At 41.0% G+C, this 19,571-nt stretch overlaps 1 protein-coding gene across 18 annotated transcripts in view; it reads left to right on the forward strand.

Annotated features, from left to right (window-relative positions):
• Positions 1 to 19,571, forward strand: part of SYNE1 (spectrin repeat containing nuclear envelope protein 1) — a 521,352-nt gene that overhangs the window by 499,445 nt on the left and 2,336 nt on the right. For 9 of the 18 annotated variants that reach the window (XM_064360546.1, XM_064360553.1, XM_064360548.1 and 6 more), the window contains 9 exons: positions 558 to 700; positions 2,939 to 3,065; positions 4,090 to 4,301; positions 6,908 to 7,108; positions 7,409 to 7,450; positions 8,483 to 8,611; positions 10,216 to 10,428; positions 11,480 to 11,572; positions 12,907 to 12,965. In XM_064360546.1, coding sequence (XP_064216616.1) covers positions 558 to 700; positions 2,939 to 3,065; positions 4,090 to 4,301; positions 6,908 to 7,108; positions 7,409 to 7,450; positions 8,483 to 8,611; positions 10,216 to 10,428; positions 11,480 to 11,572; positions 12,907 to 12,965 — 1,219 coding nt within the window. The remainder of the gene's footprint in view (positions 1 to 557; positions 701 to 2,938; positions 3,066 to 4,089; positions 4,302 to 6,907; positions 7,109 to 7,408; positions 7,451 to 8,482; positions 8,612 to 10,215; positions 10,429 to 11,479; positions 11,573 to 12,906; positions 12,966 to 19,571) is intronic. The other 9 variants (XM_064360550.1, XM_064360555.1, XM_064360552.1 and 6 more) reach the window with 3 other exon arrangements.

Genomic DNA, 19,571 nt, shown 5'->3' on the forward strand with positions numbered 1-19,571 from the left:
GTTTGACATCTCCATATATATCTATTCTGAGGCACTTTTTTCTTAATGAATGAATTTATCCCTTAAGTAAATGATGCAGCAACCCAAGCCTTCCGTGACACTGTCTTCCCCTGAGATGCACAAAGAAAAATCAGAGGGAGGATCTTCCCCTGCTAATTAAGTGACAGCAGAAAGAACATGAGAAAAAAACAGCTTTCTCCTGGCTGAGAAGCAGCAGACACCATTGCAGATTTTTAGAAAGGCCTTCCACATTGACAACATTCAGATAATGAGGGATTCAGCTGGAAGAGGGACAGGCGCCCGAAGCTATTCAAAACTGACTGGAGAGCTGTTTTGCAATGTCCAAGCTGCTAGGACTCTCAAACACCTTCATCAGTTTGGCCATTTTAATGTCTAACCCACCAGCACGATGTTACTAAATTTGCTTTGTAGTTACCCACACCTGCCATTTCTATGCTGCTGTAACTGAAACCATTTCTGAAACTTCTCCTTGAATATCAAGCTTTAAATAAGTCCAATAGTTTGTCCGGTTAAGATTCTTATGGTTGCTACCGCAGGGGACCACAGTGCCCTAGAATCACAGATCCGACAGCTGGGCAGAGCCCTGGATGAGAGCCGCTTTCAGATACAGCAAACCGAAAATATCATTCGCAGCAAAACTCCCACGGGGCCGGAGCTAGACACCAGCTACAAAGGCTACGTAAGTATCCTGGCCGTCCTCATCCTGACCTGTAGGAAACCACAGTTCGGTGACAAAGAACAGTTCGTCTGCAGCACAAGGGCTTTATGTAGTCTCTGAATAGCATGCTGCCCTTGAACTCATGAATGTGGATGTGCAAAGCCAAGCCCTGTTATTAAGTTACCATTTGAGTAGAACTTGTCTGGGTTTAGGGCCACAAACCTATTGTAATGACAAACCTGTTCCTTTACACTGAGCACTGAGGGAGATTCTTTTCATGGACAGCAACAAAATACTTTGGCTCCTAAAAGTCATTAGGCATTTCTCCAAATTCAACTAATAATTTTTGGACCAAGGTTATCCTTGGAGCAGCAGATTTTAGCTAATAGATTACTAACATGCAGTTTTTTTGTGAATGACCTTGGGGATGTTTTTCTCTTCTGTTTTTAGTATGCTCAGTTCTAACAAGAGGGAGTTGGGGAAAAGAGAGTAAGGCATTGGCTATGCTACCAGTTCTAGCTATGCTGCTATTAGCTATATATGATAAAGTCTATCAGAGCGTGATTTGCCCTACTCGAGTTACTGATCCGATCATTTTTCTCAGACAACTACCTGTTTTCCTGCACATACTTAAGGAGGAGAATTTTAAAGCCAGTCTCTTCTCTGCCTCGTGTCTTCTTTCACATCCAAAAGACTGCTTAGTATAAAAAAAGAAAAATGAATTTCTCCAAAGCTAGTCACAACTCACCTGTTCTACTTTTTACAATTAGGGAAGAGAACTGTTCTAGCTGTGTATGTTGATTTTATTATCCTCACCATAACAGGGAGAGTCAGTCATGAGTTTGTTTCCTACTCAGTTTGGCCTATTATACCAACTTCTATTATAGTGAAACCACTTCTTAAAAATACATATGATATAGTTTTATGACAATTATGCTGACATCACTGGGATTACACTTAACCTCAGCCAAAAGTAAGCAAAGTAACTTAATGGCATTGTGATTTCTTAAAGGCTTTATGGTAAGTACAGCAGGAATATCTTGAAATGATTTGTTCTTTTAATCTTTAAATACTGTATGTGATATTAAAAATGAATTGGGAAGCTTTTCTTTGACTTTAGAATGCAGTCCCTTGATACCTATTAAACATTGCTTACATTTTTAAATAAAACAGCTGGCTTTGCTAGGGCTCTATAATTTTAAGTATTTTAATTATTTAATGCAAGAAAGTTCCCATGAGACTTGTGGTAACATTATCATTCCCACATTTCAATTTAAGAAAGAGAAAGAGGGAGCAACTTGCCAAAAATTATATATTGCATTGCCAGCTGAGGGCTCTGAGTTTTAAATCGCAGATTGGTTTAATCTGTTTTGATTCATGAATCTTAAAGAAACTTCAAGGACTTTTCATGCAAAGTCATGTATGCAAAGTCTATTTTTAAGGCATTGCTTTTTGTATGTGAATGTATCACCAGTTTAAAAGGCATGTTTTTGAACTTTGCTTATTTAAGTTTTTTTTTAAGACACAGGGTCTCACACTCGGTCACCCAGGCTCTAGTGCGGTATCAGGATCTTTGCTCACTGCTTGCAGCTGAATTCCTGGACTCAAGCAAACTTCTCACCTTAACACCCTGAATAGCTGGGACTACAGGTGCTCACCACCATGCCTGGCTAATTTTTAAAACATTTTATAGAGGCAGGGTCTTGCTATGTTGCCCAGGCTGGTCACAGACTCCTAGGCTCAAGTGATCTTCCCAACTTGGCCCACAAAGTGCTGGGATTAGAAGCAAGAGCCACTGTGCCCAGCCTAACTTTGTTTATTTTTCTTTCTTATTTTTTTGAGACTGGACCTCACTCTGTCAGAGAGGCTGGAGTGCAGCAGCACAGTCACGGCTCACTGCAGCCTCGATCCCCTGGACTGAGGTGATCCACCTCAACCTCCCAGGTAGCTGAGACTACAGATGCACACCACCATGCCCAGCTATTTTTTTGTATTTTATGTAGAGACAGAGTTTTGCCATGTTCCCCAGGCTGGTCTCAGACTCCTGAGTTCAAACAATCCATCTTCCTCAGCCTCTCAAAGTGCTGGGATCACAGGCCTGAGCCACTGCACTCGGCCATCTTATTTTTAGCAGAGTGACACAGAAGACCCAAACACAGACACTTCACTTGCTGAGAAACTACTAAGATATTTTTTCCCCAAAGCTTTTGCACTCATGAAGATTTGGGTGACAGGGGCTGGTTGTTTATGTCTGAACAGATGAAACTGCTGGGCGAATGCAGTGGCAGTATAGACTCTGTGAAGAGACTGGAGCACAAGCTGAAGGAGGAAGAGGAGAGCCTTCCTGGCTTTGTGAACCTGCATAGTACCGAAACCCAAATGGCTGGTGAGTGCATAGCGCCCAGTTCAAGAAACAGTGAATGAAATACAAGATCCAGAAGCACTTCGTGAACAGCCAAGTTCCACTGAGGCTGCATGGCCTTCTACACCGTTCTATCCTGAGAACTTTCTTCCAAGTTATTTATAACAGTCTCCTTTGACAGTGAGGGGAATGATGCGTGCCATCATGGTCGTGTTGCCCATGTTTCATTTATTATTATTATTATTAATTTGAGACAGTCTTGCTCTGTCAGCAGGCTGGCGTGCGGTGGCGCAATCTTGGCTCACTGCAAACTCCGTCTTCTGGATTCAAACAATTCTCCTGCCTCAGCCTCCTGAGTAGCTGGGATGACAGGTATGCAGCACCACACCAGGCTAATTTTTTTTGTATTTTTAGTAGAGACGAGGTTTCACCATATTGGCCAGGATGGTCTCGAACTCCTGACTTCGTGATCCACCTGCCTCGGCCTCCCACAGTGCTGGAATTACAGGCATGAGCCACCACGCCACCACACCTTATTATTATTTTTTTTTAAATTGATATGAAGTGTCACTATGTTGCCCAGGCTTGACTCCAACTCCTGAGCTCAAGTAATCCTCCCGCCTCCCCTCGAGGAGCTGGGATTACAGGCGCTCACTGCCACCCTACCTCTCATGTTCCAATTATTTTAATGCCCCGTCTCTCACATATCTTACCAGGCATTTTATGTGTGTGTGCTCAGAGCCCTATTTTAGAAGGGATCCAGGAATTGAGTGATACTTCATGCATATGACTACTTATTACTTTGTAAAGCTCTTTACAGTGTTAACTCCCATGTAGCTAACTTTTTTGCTTCATTATTATTAGAAACACAAATAGAAAAAACACAGCCATTGTACTCATGTAATTGTTATTTCCAGACAACAACAAAAATGCCCAGTGGAATTACTTTTATTTCTGTTGCTATTTAAAGTTAGCTGCCAACCTGTGGCATTTCACAACGTCACATGTGGAGGAAAAGAACCTCACTATTCTATGCATGTATTTCCAGGTGTGATTGACCGATGGGAGCTTCTCCAGGCCCAGGCACTGAGCAAGGAGTTGAGGATGAAGCAGAACCTCCAGAAGTGGCAACAGTTTAACTCAGACTTGAACAGCATCTGGGCCTGGCTCGGGGACACGGAGGAGGAGCTGGAACATCTCCAGCATCTGGAGCTCAGCACTGACATCCAGACCATCGAGCTCCAGATCAAAAAGCTCAAGGTAGCACCCCTTGCCTTTCCCACGGCAGACAAACAGTGTCACTGCATGAATGACAGTGCAGATGGCACCTTTAGCTCAAGCTGCTCTTACACAGCAGCAGAAAAGGGATCTGACAAAAATGAGTGAGAATGCTCTCCTCACATCCAGCCAGCCCAAATCCCTGTGTTCCAAAGATGGTTTTCAAAGGCAGAAAATGGACCACGTTGTAGAACTATATACCATGTAAATAATCACGCACGATCTAACAAATTGATATTTTAAGAAATGTCCAATTAAAGTTTCATGGGGCATCCAGGTACCCCTAGGACCTATGAGAACTCTTTTTAATGGAAATACAGAATGACCAGGGTGCTGCAGGTCTATACCTAGAACTGGAGAGAAATCCTCTTCAAAATTGTATCTGCATGAATTTGTGGGGGGCGTAATGAAATTATCTGACCTCAAGTAATGAAACTTCTGAAATTGATTACAGTAGTAGTAGAAGCAATTTTTGCTGTAATAAATAAAACTCCAGAGTAATTGTGGTAAAACACCTGGCATTTGCATTTGATTTTGGTTTGGCTCGCATGGATATAGTACACAAGATAACTTCCCTTACTTAACTTCATTCTAGATCTTAAAATCCTCTTTAACCCAGCTACTAAAATGCATTAATATATGGAGACTGTTGTGAGCATCTGACGAACTGAGAGCTCAGTTTCTTTTTAAAACCCATCAGTACTTGTTTTTTTCTGTTTGGACAGCATTAAAATGTGCTTCTTCTCAAAATGTAGCTACCCAGGCTCTCTGGGATCGGGATAAGGAATGAAGTGTGTGCTGCTTTTGTGCTTCTGTGGTTTTAATATATGCCTTTTATTTTGGTTTGATGTTTTTGTGGCTTGCTTTTAGTGATTGTGTGATTTTGTTTTAATGTTTTTTTTTTGAGACCAAGTCTCACTCTATTACCCAGGTTGGAGTGCAGTGGTGCAATCTTGGTTCACTGTAACCTGTCTCCTGGGTTCAAGCAATTCTCCTGCCTCAGCTCCTGAGTAGCTGGGACTACAGGCACGCACCACCATGCCTAGCTATTTTTTGTGTTTTTAGTAGCTATTTTTTGTGTTTTTGTGTTGCTATTTGCCGTGTTGGCCAGGCTGGTCTCGAACTCCTGACCTCAGGTGATCTGCTGGCCTCGGCCTCCAAAATTGTTGGGATTACAGGCATGAGCCACCATGCCCAGCTCAGTTTAATTTTCAAACATAGAAAACTTCAAACAAGAGAAATGAATCTTCCCCCAGGTGCTCCAAAAGGTGCATCTTTATAGAAAGGCCTCTACACCACCCCATGAATTTCAGGACAAAGTACCACATGAGAGATTTACAATATCTGCATTACGAAATGCATTTTTCTCTGGAGTTCCCAAATTGCTCTAGTAAGGCAGTGTTGCATTAGAACCAGATTCCTTGAAGAGTTGATGAAGCAAATGCTGGCCAGGGTCTGAGACCTCAGAGAGATTAGAGTAGGGAAAAAAGACCTTGAAAGTGATCCTGCATAACAAGAAAAAGACACCCTCCTTTGCGCCTTCTCCTGATCCTTCCTGTCAATGTTTCCTCTGAATAAATCTGTGGAATAATTAAGTATTTTCCACAGTGTCTCTTCATCTCATGTTGTCTGTGTGGTTGAATCTATTCTATAGTATGTTAAGAACCTATTGAGAAGTGAAAAATCAAGACAGATTGGGGACATAGCAGGACTAGCGAGAAATGATTTAAAAATGCAGCCTAAGTCATTGTGACTTCTAGGATCTCTCACCCTAACTGGATTAGGGGATTTTAAACAGTACCCCGATACTTAATTACTAATACAGACTCTTGTGCTTAAGTTCTTGGAATTGAGCACTTGGAAATGCGCAAAGCCAAAAATCAGTCGCCTGGTTGTTGTGAAATCAAACCTAACTGGTTACCTCATGAAACACCCAATTCATTCTCCCTACGTTTCACTTTAGTGTCGCCTGTGACACAAGCAGTATTCTCAGCCTGTGGCCCACTGAGCCTGCAGATTCAGGATATCTGGAGCCCAGGGCCCTGGAATCTGTTTTCTTTGCTTCATCTTATGCCCACAAATTTGAGTTTTGTTGTGGTTGAACCTCTGTACAGAGTGTGCAATCAGTCATACTCCTCAGTGAGGCCACTGCCCAGGGGCATTGTTGTTTCCTGCAAGGCTCCTCTTCTCTTTATTCCTCCTCCCTGCACCCACTAGCCTGGCTAAGCTGTATGTTCCCGTTTTATTTTCAAAATGGTAGCTATTCTGAAATAGTTAGCGGGCATTTGTTGTTCAGAACTATTCTTTAAAAGTGTGGATTTGTGTGTGTACACGTATTGAGGCTGTTGTGTTCCGTGTAACAACCATTTTCACTCTACACCCTGTTTTCTTAAAATTCATCCATGTTGTTAAGTACTCATCTAATTCATTTCTTCCAACTGCCGTACGGTCCTCACTGGTGTACACCCACTGTCTTTTACCTAGCCATCCTGCTAAGACCAGTTTTAATTAATGGATCTTTCATTTGGGTGAAACATTTTCAAGGGAAAATATCTTTGTCATTACTGTCCTTCCTTGGTTGATTTCAGGAGCTCCAGAAGGCCGTGGACCACCGCAAAGCCATCATCCTCTCCATCAATCTCTGCAGCCCCGAGTTCATCCAGGCTGACAGCAAGGAGAGCCAGGACCTGCAGGATCGCTTGTCGCAGATGAATGGGCGCTGGGACCGAGTGTGCTCTCTGCTGGAGGAGTGGCGGGGCCTGCTGCAGGATGCGCTGATGCAGTGCCAGGTCTGTAGAGCTTTGGGTAGGAGGTGACTCAGAGCCAGACACTAGCAATTTAGCTGAGTGTGTGACTCTATGTATCATTGTTTCCAGAGGGATGCAGTTGCCCCCCCAAAATCAGTATTTCAGTAACGTAACCTGGTGCCCAATCTTTTCATTTTACTGGAGCATTTCTACATGTGACCATGTTCAAAATCTCTAGATCCTATCTTCTGTCCAGATGAGAAAAGACTATTCCTCATGTTTATCTCAGTCCCAATGTTTCTTCTATGACTCATTCACTTATTTTGTTTATTTATTCAACAGATATTTACTGGGCAAGTAGACAGATCTTTCTTAAACATCAAAGTGAGCATTACAAATATTTATCCATCCGTTCATACTGTAATTATTTGTTGGGTGTTCACTGTGTGGCAGATGTGGTGCTAAACCATTGGAAACAGCATGGCCTCTGCTTTTGTTGGGGAGGACAAGATCAATTAAATGCAAGTAAATAATTAAGCAAGATACTAACAAACGCAGATGATAAAAGTAACTGAGAAAAGCCACTTTGAGAGGGTAGTCAGGGAATTTTTTGGCTCTTTGAGCTAACATTGGAACGGTGTTACTATGAAGGTGATATAATAAATGGAAAGTCCCAGAAGGAGGAAAGGACTTAGTGTCTTTGGGAACAGAAAAAAGGCCACTGTGACCAGAGTTTAGTCAGTGAGCTGAGCCAGGGAGTGATAAGGAAGACTGAGGAGGTTGTAGGTCCTCAGATGGCTTTGTAGGTCTAGGCCAGGAGATTGGATCATATTCTGAGTACGATGGAAAGCCTTGGAAGGATTTGAAGCCTGCTCTCCAGGTTTATACGTGCCCCAAGACTAATAGTTCCTTGAAAGCAGCTACCTAAACTGTTTCACCTCTGCACTCATTCCTAGTACAGTGCCTTATATTTAGGAGATCTTTAGTAATTGTATGTTGAATAAATAAATGGATGAATGAATGAGTGACTAAATGAATGAATGAAGGGGATATGAGATTCAGCCAAGGCAGGCCTTAGAAGACGGAAAGATTTGAATACACAGAGAAGAGAGGGCAGCAGAGATGCTTCCTTCTAAACTGTATAATAGCACTACTCTTTTTTCAGAAATTGAGTATTTTGATGCCAATTTTTCTTTTGTCTAAATTTTCCTCCAAGTAATAAATTAGATGCTTTTGGTAAGAACATGAACTCACAATCAGTTCATTACAACAGCACCAGTGCCTTCCTCAGAAAGGAGTTGCATGTATGTCCTTAAAATCAACCTATGTTTGCTAATAGTGGCAGTTGAAAGACATCTAAGTTGTGAGAAAAAGAAAAATATATGATCTACAGTTACTTAAGACTGTTTTCTGTAGGGTTTCCATGAAATGAGCCATGGTTTGCTTCTTATGCTGGAGAACATTGACAGAAGGAAAAATGAAATTGTCCCTATTGATCCTAACCTTGATGCAGAGGTACTTCGGGACCATCACAAACAGCTTATGGTAAGAAGTGTGAACTCTGGAAGCCTCTAGTTTTTTTTTTAGCATGGTTGCATTTCATTTACAGAAAATGAATGTAAGTGTTAAGTGTCTTTTTTAACCTTTTGCATTATAGTCTCTATTTTACACTTTTTATACTCCCTGTGGTTTCCAATCTTTGTAAAGTAAACAGGTGCATGGAAGATGATGTCTGCTAGCTTTAAGAATCTGGTTCTAAAGTCATTGCTCAATTGTAAAAATTTTAGTGTCCTCAATCAGTGTTAATTAGCTTGTGTTGTTTATTAAGGCAGCTTAATTTAAACTTTATGTTACATCTATGGCCCAGAAGTATATTTGGTGGCTTATAGTAAACAGCCATTAAAATATTAGAATAGAATGAGACAATGAAGTCTTTTGTTTGTTGGTTTGTTTTTGTTGTTGTTGTTTTTTTGAGATGGAGTCTCACTCTGTCACCCAGGGTGGAGTGCAGTGATGTGATCTCAGCTCACTGGAACACCCATTTCCAGGGTTGGAGCAATTCTCCTGCCTCAGCCTCCCGAGCAGCTGGGACTACAGGTGTGCGCCACCACTCCTCACTCATTCTTTGTATTTTTAGTAGAGACAGGGTTTCACCATGTTGGTCAGGCTGGTCTCAAACTCCTGGCCTCAGGTGATCTGCCCGCCTCAGCCTCCCTAAGTGCTGGGATTACAGGCGTGAGCCACCATGCACAGCCAAGTCTTTTTAAGAGGAATTAAATATACCAAATTAAACATGAACTTTAGCGTCAAGTTTTCTGAAAGCTAAAACAAAATGGGAAACAATGAATAAACTTACTTTCATTATCTGACAAAAACAAAACATACCAGTTCTCGAGGAAGGAGAAACTTTTTCTAGCACCAAATACAAAAGGAAATTAACTGGTAGACTCTTATACAAGGATCTTTGGACAATATAATGTACAGTGTATTTAAGTGATTTTATAGAAGATAAGGACGCATATTTGAGTTCCATTAGAAGAAAATGCTGTGCACTTTGTAGCTTTCTGTATTTTTAAAATGTTATGCTTTAACATTTAACACTCACCTAAACTACAGAATTGGTACCTTTTAATTCAGTACCATAATAGTCTTAGAAATCTGGAGGAAATAGCTACGGAACTGCATTTTACTTCACTTTGACATCTGGCATTAAGCTATGAATGATGAATGATCCTTTTTTTTTTCAAATCTTGACTAAATATCAGAGGATACCTAGAAATACTTCTGTTTTGCTAGACTTAATGTTGTACTTTTCTGTTTAAAAGACTATCTTATAGCTCACTTGCATACTAATCTATATTTTAAGTACTTTCATATATACATTAACCAATTTGAACCTTCCAATAATACTGTGGACCAGGCATCAAATCAAACTGAGATCAGAAAGGGTGAGGGGTCTTGTAGAATATTTTTGGCAGAGGCAGGATTAGAACTCAGGCCGTGGGCTGCTGCATCCTTTAGTGTGTGAGCTCCACATTTGGTGCTCAGGTATAATTTCCCACCAAGTGAAGGTGATCTCATTCTGCACTTTTGGAACTTTTGCCAATTACAAAAATTCTTAGAAACATTATTTATTTTGGTATACATAGCAAATAAGGCGTGAGCTGTTGGAATCCCAGCTCAGAGTAGCCTCATTGCAAGACATGTCTTGCCAACTGCTGGTGAATGCTGAAGGAGCAGACTGTTTAGAAGCCAAAGAAAAAGTCCATGTTATTGGAAATCGGCTCAAACTTCTCTTGAAGGAGGTCAGTCGTCATATCAAGGAACTGGAGAAGTTATTAGACGTGTCAAGTAGTCAGCAGGTAAGCTCTAAACAGACATCATCATGTAGCATTCCTTACTGGAAACCAAAGAAGCATCATCTTCATGCATTTTAGAAAGACTTTGAATATAGTACTTGTCAGAATGGAGTGTCTCCTCTCAGTCACAGCTCTTACAAGTCCTATCTCAAAATAAAAAAAAAAAAAGCAGCCACATAAACTTTTATAACAGGACACTGCTTTGATTCTATTAAATCCAAAAGCTCTCTTGTCATTGTTACTAATGCTATTACCACAACTGCTGTGGCTTTTTTTTTCACCTGTTTAAGAATTTACACATTTCAGTTACACAGCCGTGGTAGAGCAAACTAATTGTTATATCTGAGTTTTGTATTTAATCCCTCTAAGACATGACTTCTCCATTATGTGTACAGTAAAAAACGCAAAAAATGAACCTCTGCTCATTTAATTTTTTATATTTTTTTATAAAATTGACTGCACTGTGGTATTATTGGTTTTGAGAAATGCATTTGCAGGTATGGCGACGCTTGGTAAGATTTCAACCTTTCTGTTGTGAAATCCTGTCATGAACACACACTTTGCCCTGCTGTAAGCCTGCAAAAGAACAGTCCACTCTGAATAGCAGCAGTGCCAAAAATAATAAAATCTCTCTAATGCTAAAAGGTAGACTGCTGGATGACTTTTTTTCTAACTGGAATATGTTAATTTCTCTTCTGCCTGTGGGACCAGCAGCCTCCATGGCAGACTTCTTCACCTCCCAAGCCATTATCAACTCATTCACATCCATGTCTCCAAGAAATAATAAAGTTCTAAGTGAAACATAGCAATAACAAAATCAGAGCTATATTTTTCAGAAGGGCCAAACAGACAGCTAGGAAATGCCAACACACTAGGAGAATTTGGTCTTGTTCTTCTTGTAGCTGTCTGATTCCATTTTTCCCAAGGAGTGGTTTGATTTTTGTGGTGGAGACACGAGGGTGGATGGAGATGGAGTGGGAAGCAGCATGGTGCAATACAGAGCCCCCGTGGGGCTGGGAGACGAAGTTGTTAAAAGACTCTTTCTCCCACATAGGATTTGTCTTCCTGGTCCTCTGCTGATGAATTGGACACCTCGGGGTCCGTGAGTCCCACATCAGGAAGGAGCACCCCAAACAGACAGAAAACGGTAACTGTTCACTGGTCGTTTTCAGTTGGCCCATGGGAGGGAACACTGGGGGAGTGATGTATTTGTACCCACCGCAGGGTTCACAGGCAGGCGTCCCCTCCCGACAATGGCTGTCACACAGGGTAGTGCGCTTCCTCCGCCCTGCCACATGCCCTCCCAGCATGCGCTCGGGAATGGAAAAGAGCGATTCTGGTTTTCAAAAGAATCAGGACTCAATGTGTGGCTGGTATGCAGGGAGAACATTTTTTTTCTTGCTCAAATAAGAAAATTGCTAGAATGGTGCCCATTTGTCCCTTTGGTGGCTCCTTTCTTCAAGCCACGGCTGCCACGACTGTCTTAAAAGGTAGGCTGTCACCCGTACGGGCGTCTTGGCCAGAGGTGCACAGAACCGTGAACGCCTGTGAGCCATTGACTCATTAAGGCAAGTCAAGGTTCTGTTGACACTCAAGCTAAGCCGCTTCTGGGTGGTGGTCCTGAAGGTCTGCGGCAATCGTGCCACCCCTAAAATGGCAACAACTCACCTGCAGGCGTCGGTGGCGGCTGCCTCACTGAACACAAAGGATGAAAGGACAAATTCAGCCCCTGCTACCCTCTATGCCTTGATTTCTCTGTGTAATTAGAAGCTTGTTTTTTGTTTTGTTATATATTTTCGTCCAGCTTCATGATTATATTCATTCCATTTTTTCCTTAGTTTTTAGAAGTTTTGATTTCATTTGACTTTTTTTTGTTATAAATATTTATGTCCTAAGCTGATAAATGTATTATCTTTTTAGGATTTTTTTTTTTACTACATTCACTAGTTTCCTATAGATCCTAGTGTAAGAATGTGAAGGAATACTGGCTTTTCAAGTCAAATTTTAACCTTTCTTTAACTGGAATATTTAAGTTGGGCTTTATCACTACAAAGACAATCTCATATTGCCATTGTTAATTTTTACAGGCCAAGAATGTTGACACTGTTTCAGTATTCTAAAAGATGAAAAAAATATGTAAAGTATCTTTGAAATCCATGGTATGGCATAGGGCATTTTATATTTATTGTAAGTAAATATACACGTGTGTTTCTACTATGAAAAGTCAGGAGAAATCTGCCCACCATGGTGTGGACTCCGGAATCCCCACTTGTGTTTTATCCATGGATAGTCACATAGATGTAAATTTATTTCACTTCTTCAACAAAAGAAAAGCCAGTTTCCTTAATTCATGGGTACTGATCATTTCATTTGATTTATTTTTCCTTTGCTGCACTTTTAGTTTGATTTTCATTAGTAGCTTGTCTTTATTTGCCTGGACTGAACATTCTTCTTTCTTTACCCCCTGTTCATTGCAAACAGCCACGAGGCAAGTGTAGTCTCTCACAGCCTGGACCCTCTGTCAGCAGTCCACATAGCAGGTACCTCATTCTCCTGGTTTCCACACTGTTCTAGAACCCCAAGAGGATGATGAAAATTGTCCATGACTTAGGTAGGCCTATATCTGGTCTGCCTCAGGGTAGTTGGGAAATTACTCATTTCAGTCCACACCCTTTCCTCATAAACTGAAAGAGATGTTTCTAAATGAAATGTCCAAGTAAATTTCGGAGCATAAAATATTTGGACTCCATGAAAATTCTGTTTGTCTCAACATAGCCCATCTGATACTTTTCCCAAATTGTCAATAAGGATTTGATGACAACTGGTGGCACCATGGCCATTTGATTCATGGCAGACTTTTATCATCCTCTTTATTTCTAGAGTTTACAATAAGACAGGTAATCGATCAGTGAATTCTTTTACCATTCACAGAACCCACAAATCTGAATAAAATATACTAACATCCCCAGCTTTTTATTTTCTTTTCGTGTTTTATCCAGATTGTGGGTTTTGAATTCTCAAAATGGCAAGTCCTAATTTGGTGTTCATTGAAAATTTATAAGCATCTTCTCTTTTCTGCTTATCCTAAAACTTCCCTTCAACCAGCATACCCAGCCACTCACTTTCTGGGCACTTGGCAAGCTCTCTCACTCTGGAACCCGCAGCAGCCAGTGCCCCTGCCCCGTCACCTCCCCAGAGCAACTTGCAGCTGCCGCTCCGTGCCTCCCGCCTGGCCTCCCGCAGTTAGCAGTGCTTTGCCTTCTTTTGTGTTGTCGATGGTCGATGTGGTGTCCTGTGCTCCTTTGCTCCTCCACTGATCAGTTCAAGTTTCCCCAGACAACGTTCTAAAAAATGAAAACTCTGTCCTCGGAGCTGGTTTTCATTCCAATCCCTAGCAATTCACTGTTAAAGTAGCTTGCCCCTCTGGAAGCTTATCACCACTGAGCAGGAATCTGAATTCCTGGAAGGAGGGTGGGGAGGAGGAACTGGAGAGCTGTAAACAACCCCTGAGTAATAATTTTAGTTTTCCAGCTGGGCAGAAGGGACTGGCTATTTTGTTTGGTCCTTCCCACTCAGCTGAAGTAATGCAGAATGTATTTTCATGTGTTCTCTGGTTTTAAACCTCCCTTTGCTGTTTCTTTTTCTTTTCTTTTCCTTTGGTTTGATTTGAAGACAATTTTATGAGTTTTTTTTTTTTTTCCTATCCTAAACAGGATAGCAATAATAAAATATGGAGAAAAACTCATGGGGACTTTTGAAGATAATGATGAGCATCTGCAGATGCTCTGAGGTTTGCTCAGCCTGCTCTAAGGAGAGACAGTTTCTTTTAGACAGATCATTGTATTATATAGTCCATCTTTTCTCCAGAAATTGTTAATGGGCCATGAACAGAGATGAAGAATATCCTCATAGCATTCCTTTGAGGATGCCAGAGATCGGTTCTTTGGTTGATACAAATGAAAGTGATCAGAAGGGGAAAGCTCTTATGTCATGATGCAACACCAATAGCAATCACTCTTCGGTTCCCAAATATTGCATCTATCTGCCACCCCCACCCCATCGTTTCAGGCAGCCACATAGATCTTTTGAAAATGTCAAAGGCATCGTTTCTTAGGGCAGCAAGTGCTTCCTCGTGCCTCCTAACAGGGCTTTGCAGCTGGGACAGCCGCACTCTCACTATGACACTCACAAGGCGCCTTTTAGCTCTGCTCTGTCCAGCACGGTTGATTAACATCTTTCTGAGCATTCAGCACAGTGTTCACTTTGCTATTCAGGTGGGACTGAAAGACAAATAATCTTCACCTGAATGGCAAACATCATCAAACACCTTCGCAGACAGGTTGTGGTTGAACATTCTTGGGCTTCGTTACCCTCAGCACCTCTGTTTGGGGCACAGCCAACCCCGACAAGGAAAGGCAGAGTCTGCTGGGGAAGAATGAACTTCACCCACAGTCCTAGCTGTCATGGTGTTCCTTTACATTGAGATTTGAGATATCTTGCGTTTGATCTTGCACTGGTCCAGCAAATTGGAAGAGTTATTGCAGAAGCACAAATAGTTTAGAATGTTGTTCCCAGTGGTCTGCAGTGGGAAATTTTTAGATTAGAGACTGAGTTTGAAGGGAGAAGTTACTCTTGTGATTTCTTTGTTGTTGTTTAAAGTCAGATGAATGTTATACTATCCTGTTACATATTTCACTTTGATTTGATGGTGGTGATTTTGTGTCTTCATATAGTACTTTAAACCTACATATGATTTGATGCCAGTAGTTACTGAACACCTACTAAATTTTGGCCCTGGGCCTACAAAAATAATTCAATATGATTTCTACCATTAAAAGGCTTTCAGCATAACAGAATCTAGAGATTCCCTAAATCATTATAAGGAGCTGCTCAGAACCTCTTAAAATTAGAAATATAAAATTCTGTGCATACATTCATAATAACCATATTTGTGATTTTTATTTGAGGTTAAACACATTTTAGAGCATGCTTTCAAAGCAATGCTTATGATGGACCAGCTGGTATTTTTCCCTACATCTGACTTAGAATTTTCTAACCTTATCACCAATTAATTCTGCAAAAGTCTACTGCAACTGAGTTGAAATTGACAACTAGAAAGATTTCACTGCAATTTCCAGCGAGGCAAAGGAATAATTGCTCTGTAGTCTGGATGAAGCAAATTGATGACTTCATTCTAAAGCTTAGAATTGTAAAATGCAAAATTGCCTTGGACACCTTAAGTCTCTGGCACCTTCTTTACAGAGAACTAAGATGGAATGAGAAGTGGCAAATGACTGGCTGAAACACTGACAGGGAGGGGAAAAAAGGCCTCATTTAAAAATGTATTGAAATTAATCAGATATATTTAAGCAAGGGCAGTGGGGGTTTTTTTGCATGTGCACTAGGGCCTCACTATAAACACTATTCAGTTTCTTTTAGAATTTGTTTTCAAGCCTTTTCTGTCAGACATTATCTGGGGATCTATTTATTCAAAGCATTCAAAGAGCCTCAGCACAGAGCCTCTCTTCTCCAAGGCAGGTTGATCACCTGTGCCCCAAGGACAGCGGTAGGTTGAGGTTCCAATAGATTTCTCTGTTGCTGTTTGAGGTAGGCCTTCCCCATGTTTCTAGGGAATAAGACGGGCAATTTGAGAAATTTATCGCGTCCTTGAAAGCACTATTAATAAATCAGGTATGTTTTCCTGAGAGAAAAGGCTGAATCCAGCCAACTCCTAAGGGTATGAGTCAGCACACTGTTGGTATAATTATACAGGTAATAGTGATAAGTTGCTGACATTTATTTAGTACTTAATGTGTTTCAATTATTTAGTGCTTAATTGTATACATGTTAAGCATTGTATGTATGTTACCTCATTTAACCCTTACAAGAATCCAATGACATGGCTATAGTCTCAACTTATAGACAAGGACACTGGGGGTTAGAGATGTAAAGATTTAGGATTTGAACCAGGTCTCCTCTGACTCTAGACCCTACCCTGTTAACCATACCACTCTGCTGAAGGACTATTGATGGGTAGAATCCTTCTAACAATGGTTTCAGAGCTGTGGCCACCACAGGCTGCCTCAGGTAGCTTAGGATCGGCGAGAATGTTTGGTTTGGAAGAAAAGAAGACCTGAGTCCTAACTTGATTCTGGAAACTTGTCTTCTGAACCACACCTCCAGCAATCACTGGGTTTCAAAGACAAGACACGTAAGGGCAGGATCAAGATCACGGAAAATCTAGATATTTCTGCACAATAAATTCCTGTTACGTACTGCCAGTGTTAGCCAACAAGTATCAAAAGAAATTAGAAGTTTCTGCTCATTTGGCTTTAAATGATGTGTGCACAAAATTAACTCATTTTCATTTCCTTGATTATGTACGATTTTCAAAGCGAGTCACACGGTGTGCATGGCATTCGGACTTCTCACATCTGTGTGTCCAGTACACTTTCTTTTGAAGGGTGTGTTTTTAGTTACTACTCCCTCCCTGCCATTCTCCTTCTCCCACAATTGTCTAGGTATTTTGGGACAGAGATGAAACAACTCCTGGGCTACTATTTACCTGGAAATTTGAAGGAGTGAGGGAAGTGAGAAAAATAAATAAAAATTTACTTGTAGAGAATAAGCACATTTTCTTTTTCTGGACAGAGCTATCTGATATCTCTGTATTGATGACGTTCCTTAAGTAAATTCACACATTTAATTTTTCCTAAAAAAACACAATCTAAACTGGCATCCATGTATATTATAAAGCCAGAGGCAAATGACCAGTGACTAGTCAACAAATTGCCTTTATTCTTTCCCATATCAAATTTCCCAGGACACTTGAAACTTAGGTGATTTTTAGGACAGTAGATAAATATTAAAAGTAACCTTTACCCTGGGGACCATTAGCCTCTTGGTACTACAATCGCTAGAACAAGTTACCGCTGAACAAGAGGCTGCTTTGGGCATGTTGGAATCTGGTAATCACCCCAAGTGGGCAGGCATTTTTCCCAGTGGATAGTTAGGACATTTTCAAGGGCAACCAGCTGCATAGACAGTCACTGAGTTCTGTGTGTTCTCTCTGTCCCCATCTCAGCTCATGACTTCTTCCTAGGTTGGCATTCTTCAACATTAGAGGTCATACACAAATTAAATTTTAATAAAGAATGCTCTGATGCTGTTAAATATGCCATGTGCTTCAACAGACTTCAACATAGGAGCCCATATTCTGCGAAAGCTGACCCTTTTCATTTTTTGCAGGAGTGAACTAGTCAATGCACAGCCCTTGTTTTGATCTTGGTCTTTGACCTGATTGCACAAAGAAGCTAACAGTTGACAAAAAGGAGCTATTCAGCTCTGTCCGATTGCATTATCCATTATATATGTAAGCCTTCCCATCACTAAAGTCCTTCAATGTCTCCTAGTGGAAATTAGCTTTTTAATGCATAGAAAATGTGGAGCTCTCTTCTGTCTCTCTGTTACAACTCATCTAGCTACAGGTGTTGAGGGCTGGTTGCCAGGGCACATTTTAAAGTCAAGGGAAGGATATTTTGAAGAAAATTTGATCCCCAGTTTGTGGGTAGCTATCCTATCCTTCTTAAGACACTTTAAGACAAACCATTGAGTCATAAACTGTCACAGCCAAAACATTTTAGGACATTAATGCACCCCTCATCACTGCAAATGAGAAAACTGAAGGCCAGAGAGACTAATTTACTTGCCCATGATTATATAACTGCCTCAAAACAAAATGTCCTCACGTCCATACACGGATTTGATGATCTGCAGGATACTGTGAGGCCTTACGACTAGAGGCATTTATTTTAGACATGAGGAACCACTTGTTTCCAGATATTTTAGGATGCAAACTCAGGATTCTCTTCTTTGCTTCTACGTGTGAGATGCCTGTGACATGAATATGACCTGAATTACCGTTATTCGTATCACCAACTAACAAAACATTTCACAGCAGAGAGTGTGGCAGGCAGCGATTTGGGAACCCTGAGTTCCTGCTAGGCCTCTTTCTTTAATTGTGGGATTTGGAATAAGCCATTCACCCTGTCTAGAGAGTCCAAGTTCTGGTAGTTAAAATCACAGGGTTGAAATCTTCTGCCACTTGCTGGCTGTGTAAGCTTGAGCCAGTTATTTCACTTCTCTGAGCTTCCTTTCACATCATCTATAAAATGAAGTTAATAAGTACACACCGCAGAGGACTGTTGTGAGGATTAAATGACAGAACCCAACATAAATGCTCAGAGTGCTGCCTAGCGATTAGAAGAGTAAACAATTGCCTAGCAATTAGAAGCTGTCCTTAGCTACTTACCTACAAAATTAGAAGATGAATTGGATGCCCCCTAAACTCAAGAAGTTTCTTTTTCCTTTTCCATTAATAAGGTAGATAGCATATTTCTTTTATGTTCTACTATATTTTCACAAAATATACTTTTTTTTTTTTTCTTTTCAGCTCATTAGGAATAACTCATTGGTCTTAGCACAAGGGCAGTTAATCAGTTTGACCACTAGATGGTGATTGAGCTCTTATGGCTTCTTGGGAGATTATTTACACTGACAAATCAGTAGAAGACATAAAACATAAAACAGGGAACTTAAAAGTTGGAAGACCATCTATTCTAATTTGAAGAGGTTAATGAAGAGGTTGGTACATAGAAATGAAGTGAATTGTTCAAGGTTACATTACACTCCCATGAGTTGTGGACTTCAGAAAAGAACATGCTTTCAATTTAAGCCAGTGATTTGATTTTTCCTACACCACAAGAATTGTAATAGAAACACTGCATGGTGCTGGCTGCTTGGAGTTTTTGCAGAACCAATCTGTTTGTCTCCCTTTTTTTTTTTTTTTTTTTTTTTGAGATAAGAGTCTTGCTCTGTCGCCCAGGCTGGAGTGCAGTGGCGCTCAGATCCCAGCTCACAGCATCCTCTACCTCCCAGTTCAAGCGATTCTCCTGCCTCAGCCTCCCAAGTAACTGGGACTACAGGCACACACCACCATGCCCAGCTAATTTTCGTACTTTGAGTAGTGACAGGGTTTCACCTTGTTCGAGGCTGGCTTGAACTCCTGGCCTCAAGTGATCCACTGACCTCAACCTCCCAAAGTGCTGGGATTACAGGCGTGAGCCACTGCGCCCAGCCCTCTCCCA

The sequence above is a fragment of the Aotus nancymaae genome, unplaced genomic scaffold (assembly GCF_030222135.1).
Source record: "Aotus nancymaae isolate 86718 unplaced genomic scaffold, 86718_ANA_hifiasm-v0.15.2.pri h1tg000040l, whole genome shotgun sequence".
Taxonomy (NCBI): domain Eukaryota; kingdom Metazoa; phylum Chordata; class Mammalia; order Primates; family Aotidae; genus Aotus; species Aotus nancymaae.